At 35.5% G+C, this 12,199-nt stretch overlaps 1 protein-coding gene across 8 annotated transcripts in view; it reads left to right on the plus strand.

The window, feature by feature from the left end:
• The window catches only part of LOC126965903 (b(0,+)-type amino acid transporter 1-like), a 52,742-nt gene that overhangs the window by 30,962 nt on the left and 9,581 nt on the right, over nucleotides 1-12,199 (plus strand). For 4 of the 8 annotated variants that reach the window (XM_050809680.1, XM_050809681.1, XM_050809683.1 and 1 more), the window contains exons 2-4: nucleotides 2,565-2,805; nucleotides 2,896-3,165; nucleotides 10,207-10,332. In XM_050809680.1, the coding sequence (XP_050665637.1) occupies nucleotides 2,574-2,805; nucleotides 2,896-3,165; nucleotides 10,207-10,332 (628 nt within the window). In that variant the 5' untranslated portion in view covers nucleotides 2,565-2,573. Of the gene's footprint in view, nucleotides 1-2,564; nucleotides 2,816-2,895; nucleotides 3,166-6,149; nucleotides 7,058-7,296; nucleotides 7,481-7,836; nucleotides 9,820-10,206; nucleotides 10,337-12,199 lie in introns of those variants that run through there. The other 4 variants (XM_050809684.1, XM_050809686.1, XM_050809685.1 and 1 more) reach the window with 4 other exon arrangements.

Genomic DNA, 12,199 nt, shown 5'->3' on the forward strand with positions numbered 1-12,199 from the left:
GGGGAGAGAGTGACGGAAGGAAGTATCTAACTACCTACCGAGTTAAGTACCCTTCTTGTACTGTTAATTAGTCAATAAATGTATAGTCACGCATGTCTGAAATATAGAGTAGCAAAATTTACGTTATAATAATAATAAAAAACAAAGTCTACGATAGGTGGTTGGGTTGGAAAAGCTTTAGAAGCCCGCGACATCGGCAAAAGTATAACAGTTTGCCGATGGCGCCATGACGTCAAACGATAATTGTTTAAAGACACTTTTGGAATCGATTCTCTTTTCTTCTATATTTTTTTTCGCCGTTATTCGTTATATTATGTAGAACAGTAAAATCCATATCGTGCGCTCTCGAGAACTCAAGAATTAAATATTAATTACTTTGTGCCCCTTTCTGTATGGTTATGGTTTGTAAAGCGGCCTTAATACAGATAAGTGCAACCCTGTTTCACTGCGATCTATGTTCTATGGTCATAATTGCCCCTTTCTGTAACTCGGACAACGTGAAGTATACTAACAGTTTTTGAATAATATTGTGAACATTTCTTTAATTATGGACGAAAATCGATAAAGTCTTAAAAAATCTAATTGATTAAGTTTTCAATTATTACAATTACTATAATAATAAAGTGAAACAAATCTTATAGCTAGTTATATATATAGAATACTATGATTACAGTAAATTAAAACTATCGTAATGGGGAAGTGTACTAAGGATACTAGCACCAAAATAAATAATATATCATAATAATAAATACATATATCATAATAATTTAGGTAAAACTTTTGTTGCGCAAAAATATAGATTTAATTGCTTTGCTAAATTGTTAATATAGCACTGATAAAATAATCTGTAATAAAAGTACTTACTTCAAAAAATATATCTAAAATACCCAAAATATTGTATACAAATTGTTGAAGCTTATAATGCTGTCCTGTCAGTCGACATTGAATTAAAAAGTAGAGTATGATTTTTAAATGGAGAGTTTGTTACAACGAACTCTATTCATTGTGACATAAGGTCTCACAGCTTTGTTATGATTAAAAGTATCACCATACATAAAAATATTTTCTATTCTTAAAGCGTATTTCGATATAAATATTAGTAACTTATTAGTAAGGCTTTCTTCTGAAACATCGCTCTCTCAAATACTCTTATACTATCTAGTCATTTGGGAGGACGTTCAAAACCGCGTCAATTTCCTTCTGAATGATGGTGGTGCTTTTGTTATTGCTCAGTGAAAATATTGCTTCTAAAAGCAATTTTGCTTCATTGCGTTGTTGATTTAAAATGTTCTCATGCCCCAATTGTTGACTAATGAGACGTTAATAGCTACTTGAGTTTCCAGTTGACAAAGCACTTCCGCCGGTGTGTTAAATGATAGACTTCCTCTCCATTTTGAGAGGAATGGAGACGAAGTCTCATTTCGGTAAAAGTTCACTTACTACTAATACGCTGCCAACCCAATGTTTGTTTCACAATCACTAGAACTTAAGTAATGTACTAGGTAATGCATGGAGCATTACCTAATACATTACTTGATTATCCATACCAATTGTCGCATTAATTATAACTTAAAAATACTATTATAATAATAGCACATAATTTAAAACAACGTTGTATATCATTTTAAATTTATTTTTTACTTAAACCTAGTTAACTTAATTTAAAATCATGTCATTATTCCCTGTCATTCTCCCAGATAGGTCCCATTAGGAAAAATTTGATGTGATGATGAAATGTATGAGTAATTTTTGTTTTTGCAACTACATACCAAACATTTCTATACAAAAAGTATCATTTGGTGAATTAGAACTGATGTTGAAGACACAGATGGCCACCGGTATTTTTAGAGGTATTTCATATGACAAATCAAATTAAATCAATCAAAATCACTTTATTCATATAGGTCAATAATACTTAAATGTCAAAAGTATTATTTTCGTTTTACATTTACTATCAGGTTAAGTTGAACTTTAATGAGAAGAAGTGGGAAGTTAGCTGAGTCCGTACAACGGTACAAGATATAACACTATAAAAACTAAATAACAATACCAAAATTCGACATTATAGTTGTTTTATTATTTCTTGTTCTTTACAAACTTTGTTATTTTCGCCCAGACAAAGGAGGAAATAAACTACGATGGGAAGGAGGTGGTGAATGGTTAGAACATTTTTTGGTGATACAGCCATTACACAAAAAAATAATTACCAATGTAATACTAAGTAACTATTTATTGAACCTATAATTTCCTATCACGCGATAGTGCTATCGGCCTATCGATATTATATTATTATATTATATCTACTTGATAAGAATTCGAGTTCATTCACAGCTCAATCGAACATAGGTATCTACTTAAACAATACTGTCCATTCGAACCGAGACGGGTCACTTGTTTTGATTATAATTATAATATTAATTGTAGTCAGTTTTACATGGTAGCTACCACCTAGTGAAACAAGAAAAAGGTTTATAAAGAAAGGTTTCTACCTCAGTTAGAGTCCGCCATGATTAAAAAAATAAATGAATTTTATCCATCTTATCTATATTTTTTTTTTGTTATAGGACTACAAGATGACAACAAGTGAAAAAGCTCTTGAAAAAAACGAGAATAATATAAACCTTGTTAACGGCAGCACGGTTAAATTGAAACGGGAACTAGGGTTATTCTCAGCCGTAAATTTAATACTCGGGGTAATGATAGGTTCCGGGATATTCGTCTCGCCGGCATCTGCACTCAAGCATTCAGGATCCGTCGCTGTTTGTCTGATAATATGGATTATTTCTGGTGTCATATCCTTACTAGGTGGGTGTAGGTAAGATGTGTATTTTAAAAATTACCCAAAATTATTTGCTTCAATAGTAAATATCTAATACAACGATGTTTTACTTTCAGGAGCATTGTCTTTTGCCGAGCTTGGCACTGTACTTGGTCAGTCCGGAGCTGAGTATGCGTACTTCCGTGAAGCGTTTGGAAAAATGCATAAGTTTTGGGGACCTCTGCCTTCATTTATCTGTGCGTGGATTTACGTTGTAATATTGCGGCCAGCTGAAGTTGCGATTATTGTAATGACTTTTGCGGCATATGCTATTCAGCCGTTTACATCAAACTTGGACGCGGATTATAAAGATTTAACCATAAAACTAACTTCAATATCTGCGTTATGTAAGTTCTTAATACTTTATATAATTTACTAAAATATTTATTTATACTTAAAAATTGCTTTTTAAGAGAGGAGCGTGCGGGTCACCTACAGATGGTGAGCATTGAGCTCTGAGCACGTAATTAGTTTGTGAGTATAGAATAAGACTGACGCATCATGTTCGGATATGTAAGGGTCGGATAAGTCAGCTCAGTTGTTATTCATATTATTTACCTCGCCTTGATGAAGTTTTCACTTCTGTTGTAGGGTTAACAACACATTCTGTTGTTATGTATAGTATGTATATTTTAGGTTTCATTTAGTAAGATCATAGGAATCTAAATAAGAGGATACTAGAATATTATACGTACTCATTCTTTACGGGACAACTGTCGCCTTTGTACCCATAAATACATCAGATTGCTACGTGCGCTTGCAACGTTCCAGATATTGAGAGACTTGTGACTTGCTTACTCACTTTAACACTTATAAGTTACTTCATTTAAAAGAATTTGGCTTTACTAGGGGACGCTTGACTACGGATACAGGAGTTGAACTCATCAGGAATATTTTTGAGGCCTGGGAGGAATCACAGAATGCACTTGGTATCTTCTGTGATTTATCTAAGGCTTTTGATTGTGTTCAACATTCAACGCTGGTCAGGAAGCTATGTCACTATGTTATAAGAGGATCTGCGCTCGATCTTCTGATCTTATATTAAAATAATAGGATTCAGAGGGTCGATATGAATGGCAGGAGATCTCCTGGGACTCCTCTCGGTATGGGGGTACCACAAAGGTCTATTCTAGGACCCTTCCTTTTTTCTAATTTATATAATTATCTACCTAACCTTGTAGAAAAAAAAACTGACATCGTGTACTGGTTAAGCGCCAATAACTTATTGTTAGTCATAAAACCAAATATATTAAATTTACCGCGCCAAATGTAAAAAAATTGGATGCGAATATTTTATTAAACGGAGAGATGGTAAAATCAGTCGAATCTGGTGTATTTTTTGACATTACTCTTGATTCCAAATTGCAATGGGGCCCCCATATTGAAAGATTAGTGAATAGGCTTAGTTCTGCAGCATATGCGGTTAAGAAAATTAGGCGGTTAACTGACATAGATACGGCGCGACTAGTATACTTTAGTTATTTTCATAGTATTATGTCCTATGGTATATTGTTATGGGGCAGTGCGGCCGATATTAATACAATCTTTGTGCTGCAGAAGAGGGCTATTCGCGCGATTTATAACCTAGCTCCTAAAGAATCATTAAGAGAAAAATTTTAAGAAATAAACATTTTGACTGTTGCTTATCAATACATTTTTGATAATATTTCGTATGTTCATAATCATATGAGGAATTTTCTAGAAACTGTGACATTCATAATGTTAACACGAGGAACTTGTTATGCCTACTACTCGGTTGGGTCGAGTTAGTAAGTCTTTTGTTCGGCGATGTATATGCTTCCACAATATGATCCCAGAAAATGTACAAAACAAATGTGTTACGAAATTTAAAAGAATTGTTAAAAACGTTTGTGTGGTAAAGGTCACTATAGCATAAACGATTTTCTTAATGACACCACGGACTGGGATAAAGCGAACACCCTCAGGCTCTTTAATTATAAATGTTTATTGTATATTGTATGCATACATTTATATTAAAAAAAAAACCCGCTGAGTTTCTTGCGCCCATTCTTCTCAGGTCTGAAGCAGTCTCTTTTGAATGGGTGGTAGTTTTTGACGTTCAATAAGTGATTTTGAATCCTATTTTGAATAAAAATGTTTGAATTTGAATTTGATCAAACTTAGTATAAAGATGGCCTAGAGCTTGAAAAACGACATAGGCTACCTTTTATTGCAAAAAAATGAGCGGGTTGAAATAGGGGATGGCAGTTTCTATGGAAATTATCGAAGATAAAACCATGAAACTTTGAATTTAGGCACTTGATATTCTTTTTTTATGGAATAGGAGGACAAACGAGCGTACGGGTCACCTGTTGTTAAGTGATCACCGCCGCCCACACTCTCTTGGAACACCAGAGGAATCACAGGAGCGTTGCCAGCCTTTAAGGAAGGTGTACGCGATTTTTTTAACGGTACCCATGTTGTATCGTCCCGGAAACACCGCACAATGAAGTTCATTCCACAGCTTTCTAGTACGTGGAAGAAAGTTCCTTGTAAACCGCACTGTGGAGGACCGCCACACATCCAGATGGTGAGGATGATATCCTAACTTGTGGCGTGTAGTGCGAAGGTGGAATTCGGCGGCAGAAATTAGGTAAAACAGCTCTTCGGAACACTCCCCGTGATAAATGCGGTAGAAGACACACAATGAAGCGACGTCTCTACGCAACGCCAAGTGATCCAGCCGTTTACAGAGTACTGGATCCGACAATTCGAGCTGCTCTGCGTTGCACGCGGTCAAATGGATCGAGCTGATACTGGGGTGCGCCAGACCAGAGATGACAGCAATACTCCATGTGTGGCCGGACCTGCGCTTTGTACAGCGCTAGAATGTGGGCCGGCTTGAAGTATTGCCGTGCTCTATTAATGACGCCCAGTTTCTTTGAAGCCAATTTGGCTTTGCCCTCCAGATGGCCACGGAATTGGCAATCGCTCGAGATTTCAAGACCCAGTATTCCGATACTAGGCGAGGCTTTTAGGGAAGTGTTGTCGAAGAGCGGTGATGCGACAAATGGGGTTTTTTTTTAGAGGTAAACGCGCAAACTTGAGTCTTCTGGGGGTTAAATTGGACAAGGTTCAATTTACCCCATTCCGCGACCTTCTCAAGAGAGGACTCGATAGAAGACACAAGTTTCTCCCAGCACTGGTCGACGATTTCCCGAGAGAGACGTGCATGGCCCGTCTAATAAGAATTATTAATTTATAAACATTCGTTTGAGCATTTTTGAAACTTTGACTTACTTGGAGATGAAATAGAGACTGTCCACAATAACAAGAAATATACCATAAGAGCGTTGCCAGCAGCGGAAAGAGCAGTTTGTATGTGTATTATTTGAAAAGTATCCAAAAGAAATTGCCCAAAATATTTATTTAATGCGGACGAAGTCGAGGGTAATATTTAGTTTTCCATATTTTTCATTACTTAGTCACTTTATTTTTTATCGGTTCACCAGATCCATGATTTAACTAATCATTGGACATAATATGTGAAATCGACACATGGCCTATAGGTCTAGATACCAGGCCATAAACTCCAAAAAAAGAAAATCGACACATTTGACGCTGAAAGTTTGATATTTGACATTGACATATTGCCGATTACGTAGTGCCCAGTGCCCACTGCCGAGTGCCGAAATACGAAAATCCAAATATTAAATGGTAACGGACAAATCATAAATGGCAAATTAGTGTTGTTCAAACTTTAAAAATAAATTGATTACAATAATCAACTTAGTTGCAACTTGCATGTCCATCATTTGAACTTAAGGATAAAATATTTCAGTCTTACTTTAACTTAAATATGAACCGGTGACGATTTCAGTGTCTTAATTTGTTTGTTTTTATGAAACTTTAGAGTTTAGTGCAGTGATTTAAGAAAGATTGATTCCTAGACAGCATGGGTGAGGAAATAAATACTGAAACTAATAACATGTTATTAGAAGAGATCAAGAGAATACAAGAAAAATGTTTCGATGTATGCAACGTTTTTCAAAATTCACGGATAGATATAAGAAATAGTGGCAGCGTTGTGGATAAAGCTTTGTCGTACGCACACGGACTAAGCATAGAAATCCAAAATTCAAATACATCAATATACGCCGATCAAAACCTAATAGCAAGTCAATTCTTGTCAGAAATTAAAACCAAAAGCGATCAAGTTGACGAATTAATTGCATTTACCACAGGAGCCATTAATGATATAGATCGAGAAATTGCAAGGTATGTTTTCATTTTATTTCTAAACAGTCAAATACTACTAGTTTAAGCTCTTAACACATCTATACTACCAACTTCTGTTTGTGCCAACTGTTTTATAGTATCTACCCATCAGTCTGCATTAATTGTTTCTGTGTAAGGCTGCTTTCAGTTTATTTTATTAATATTTTTATGTCATTAGTTACTCTTACTTGTCACACAACTAGAACTTCACAATGGCATTCATTTAATCAAATTTTCAGAGTTTCAAATCTTACAAGAACAGCCAAGGCGGCATTGACTCAGCCTAGGATTGTCCACAGAGATGTACATCCTGAACATATGGAGAAGGCAAAGGAAACATTCCATATACTCAAGACTGAATTGCAAGGGCTCATAAAGGCCTTATATCCTTCATATGCTGATGATGTTATGGAGTTCATTAGGGTGAGTTGGCAATAACAGCAAATATAATTTTAATAGTGTAATAAAATCATCCAGGTTGCTGTCACACTAAATGGCATGACACCCTTCTGTTGTTATAGTTTTGGATATCTTCCATTTAATAATTACATGTATTATGCTAGCCCTAGGTGATATAATACAGCTCTGTGTCAAATCATAATAATTATTGCCATTCATAAGATAGAGCCCAATGATAGGCAGTGGAAAGGAGGTTAGTAATTGGTTTTAATGGTAAATAAACCCTTTGGTGATGATGTGATTCCTCTCAGCTATATTTTGTACTTTCATTTCCAACTTCTTCATGTTGTTTATTATTTTCTTTCTTCCTCATATTACAGGAATTAATGATGGAGCAACTCAATGAAGAATCAAGTGGATATCTTACAGTTACTAAGAGTAACTTCAGAATTGTTACATTGCTATCTGATATGAACATCCTGACAACTAATCCATACAATAAGTCTGAAGTAAAACTTGCCTATTATTAGAGAGGTACTTGACTTTCCTTGTTGTGTATTACCAGGTAGATATTTAGCACAGAATGAATTTGTAAACTTCCACAGTTATAAGTTAGGCACTAGTTCTCTTATTAATAAAAACTCTTAAATGTCAAAATGTTGAAATCCATTGCAGCTTGAAATTGTTTTCTTTTATTCTCTATAATTTAGGAAACAAATAGTGCTCTGAAAAATTTGTGAGAGAAGGAAATAATATGTTTATTACTCAAATTTATTTTATTGTATAATAAAATTATATATTCTAAATTTATTTTTATTGCTAGGCCAGTGGTTATCAAAATAGATTCCTCATTGGGAATGTCCCAATATAAATATGTGATCTATTGATCACAAGGTAAACTATAAAAATATTATTTTTATTTAGTCTTTTACTTTATTATCTTTGACAAATTTTATGTTAGATAATTTGTATGTGTGTAATACCATTCTGTTTTGAAAAGAGCAACTTTAGAGTTTCTTGCATGTTCTTCTCTATGAAAATCTGCCTTCCAAACAAAATGTATGCAAAAATGACATGTTTCAAGGGTAATTTACTTACGAAATAAAATATTTTTGATTTGATTTATTAAATCTTACAATATTTTGATTTACAATGACACCTGGTAGGTGGATAGAAAGTATCTAATTTGAACTAAAAATTGATTGACAATAAGGAATTCAAAACTGCTCTTGAGATTACTCCACCAGCATTCTTAAGACCTAAGGGGGTTCCATTTCAGCTGGAAGACATCCACTGCTGGACAAAGGCCTCCCCCAAATATCACCATGGTGATCAGTCCTGTGCTGGCCTAATCCAACCTACCCACCAAGGGGGTTACTGCTAAGATAACACATGGTCTATAAATCTTAATAATTATATATTAGCAAATTATCTTGAAAACCTTTGACATTGGAGGGGGTAGTCTCCAGAATTACCATATATTCATAAAAATAAAATTTTTCTATGTTAATTATTCTATAATATTGTAATCCAAGGCAAACCTACAAACCACACTTAAATATAATATAGTTAAATGAATGATAGTCAGTTATAGTTACAACATGTGAGGTTTTAGTACACTCTCATTTTTCTTTTTTTTTTCACTCATATTTCAGTACTAAATAACTGTAATATTATACTATTTACGGTGTATGGTATAAGAAAAATATTTAAATACAAATTTCAGTTTAAATATATCCCAAGACATCAATAGAGTCCAAAGAGTTACCCATGACATCTACAAAATACCGATTCAAATGGTCATAGTGACATCTGATTGAAGATACCTTTTAGTAGTTTCTTTGAGATTTCTCCTTAAAGTTATTTATATATTAGGTTTTATTAATTGTTATAACCTAAAGCTTGCATTTTTTTATGAATTTATGAAGAAGCTGTGGCATATTTTATTTACACATTAGTATCTAAAAGTTTGTCTTCATCATTCCTTAATTAGTAAAAATGGAGGTTGGAACTGGGTTGTATGGTTAATACATTTTTTTTACTTTTTAAATAGGAACATATTTAGTAGTTCTCTTAATTCAAGATATTTTTGATATGAACACCTTTGTGGGTTTGATGATGCTGAAAACACAATACAAAGTGGTAGAAATTACATATAAATATAATTTGTATAGTATTTGTAAATAAATCATCCACATTACTATTCATTATAATATTGTGAGGACAAAAATTGAATTTTTTAAATGACCAAAATTGGGTGTGTTGTGGCTGCCATAAAAATGCCAATAATAGTTGTTATTAAAATAAATGTATGCTAAGTGATGATGTTTTTTTATAATCAATAAATTTTGTAATGAATATAAGTTGTTTTTATTTTTTTTCTCATTACATTTGAGAGTTATGGACTCTGCATCATTTGTCTTTCTATGTTTTTGCATACATTTCTTTATCTGATGTTCTTCTAAATGACTAATCCGATTACAATGAAATTTTGTAAATTATTCAAAGCCTTAACATATATTAAAATTGGTGGTTTCAATCATTGGACTTTAGTTCAGTTCAGTCATATTTCTTCAAATACATTAATTTAAAAGGAATAAAAATTCAATACATACTCAGGAACAATAAACTACGTACTTACTGTAATTAAATTATACACCAATACTTTTTTAAGGGGAATAGTAGCTGCAGGTTCTATAATCAAATCCTAGTTATTGCTAGTTTCTATCTTCATATTTTTTCTGTTACAGTTATAATGACATACATAAATATAACCAGTGTAAAGCTGTTTGTAAAAGTTCAAAATGTGTTCGGCATTTGCAAGGTTTTCGCATGTCTCATTGTAATTGGAGGAGGAATCTATGAAATGGCAAAAGGTAAGTATTTACTACTATCTATGTACAGAGTGAGTAACCATCAAAGTATCCATTAAATTTTAGGTGTGGGTGCCGGTGATAGTATAAGGTGGGTGAGATATTCTATTTCTCATAGTGACAAGCTCAGTAATAAGTAATACATTTAAAAAAATCATTACCTTTTTTCTCTTTTTCTTTTATATGAGAGGGGGCAAACGGGCAAAAGGCTCACAGGATGGGGAGAGGTGAGGCAACCGCCCGTGGACATCCGCAACAACAGGTGTGTCAAGAAATGCGTTGCCGGCCTTTAAGGTGGGAGTAGGCTTTTTTCTTGAAGGTCCCTAAGTCGTATCTGTTCGGGAAGACCGCTGCCGGTAGTTGATTCCACAAAGTGGCTGTGCGAGGCAAGAAATTTCGAACAAAACGCGCGGTTGTGGAATGCCAGACGTGTACGTGATGCGGATGGTACTTTGCACGTAATGTCCGGTGGTGGAATTCGGCCGCTGGAATCAACCCGAACAGCTCCTCTGAGCACTCCCCGTAATAAATGCGGTAGAAGATGCAGAGAGAACCCACATTATTCGAGCCGCTCTTCGTTGTATGCGGTCAAATGGAAGAAGCTGGTACTGGGGAGCACCCGCCCAGAGGTGAGAACAGTACTCCATATGAGGCCGAATTTGCTCCTTATAAAGTTGCAGGCGGTGGCTTTTAGTGAAGTACTGTCTCGCCTTATTGAGTACACCAAGCTTTTTTGAGGCCAGTTTGGCCTTCTCTTCAAAGTGACCACGGAACTGAACGTCGCTCGATATATCGACGCCAAGTATGCCAATACAGGCTGTGGCAGTTAGAGGAGTGATCTCGAATCGAGGGGATACGACAAAGGGAGACTTTTTAGTGGTGAACGCACAAACTTGTGTCTTCTTGGGGTTGAATTGAACTAAATTTTGTCGGCCCCATTCCGAGACTTTGCAAAGCATAGTCTCAATTTCAGACACAAGTTTTTTCCGGTTCTCGTCGACGCTATCCCGGGACATGTTGGCACGGCCGGTGTAGGAAGCTTACCCTGTGCTGTCGCCTGCATAGCAATGAATATTGCTGATATGCAGAAGAAACAGCGTAGGGGATAGCACGCAGCCTTGCGGGACACCAGCGTTTATGGGTTTTAAGTCGGAGCATGCACCGTTGATAACAACCAACAACCTTGATGCTCCGATCAGCCAAAAAGCTAGTGACCCATTTGCACAACTTCTCGGGAAGCCCATAGGATGGCAGTTTTGCTATAAGCGCTTTATGCCACACCCGATCGAAGGCCTTCGCTATGTCCAAACTCACCGCCAACGCCTCTCCCTTCGACTCAACCGCTTGCGCCCATTTATGGGTGAGGTATGCAAGAAGATGACCAGCTGAGCGACCCTGACGGAAACCGTACTGGCAGTCGATGATCGACTCCATTACTTTGGAGAAAATGGAGGTAATGGCAATGGGGCGGTAGTTGGACGGATATGAGCGAACACCTTTCTTAGGGATCGGGTGCACTAATGCCGCTTTCCATAATTTCGGGACTACGCCTGATGAGTAGGAGAGTCGGAAAAGACGGGTAAGGACCGGTGCTAAATAGTGATTAATAGTGATGTGTGTGCTAAATAGTGATTTACATTATTATAACACTAGAAATAAGGGATTGCGTTTAACTTATTTTTGTAGGCATTAGACACACACTTTATGTGTATGTTTTATTAAAAATGGCTCTGTGGTAAATCTTAGTGATCGGACAGCGTGTAACTAGATTATGATTATTTTATTGCAATAAGAATGACAGTACAATATTATATATTTTATAAAAAAGAAAGCTGGGAGAGTTTCTTGCGCCGCTTATTCTCTCTCAGAA

The sequence above is a fragment of the Leptidea sinapis genome, chromosome 9 (assembly GCF_905404315.1).
Source record: "Leptidea sinapis chromosome 9, ilLepSina1.1, whole genome shotgun sequence".
Lineage (NCBI taxonomy): Eukaryota > Metazoa > Arthropoda > Insecta > Lepidoptera > Pieridae > Leptidea > Leptidea sinapis.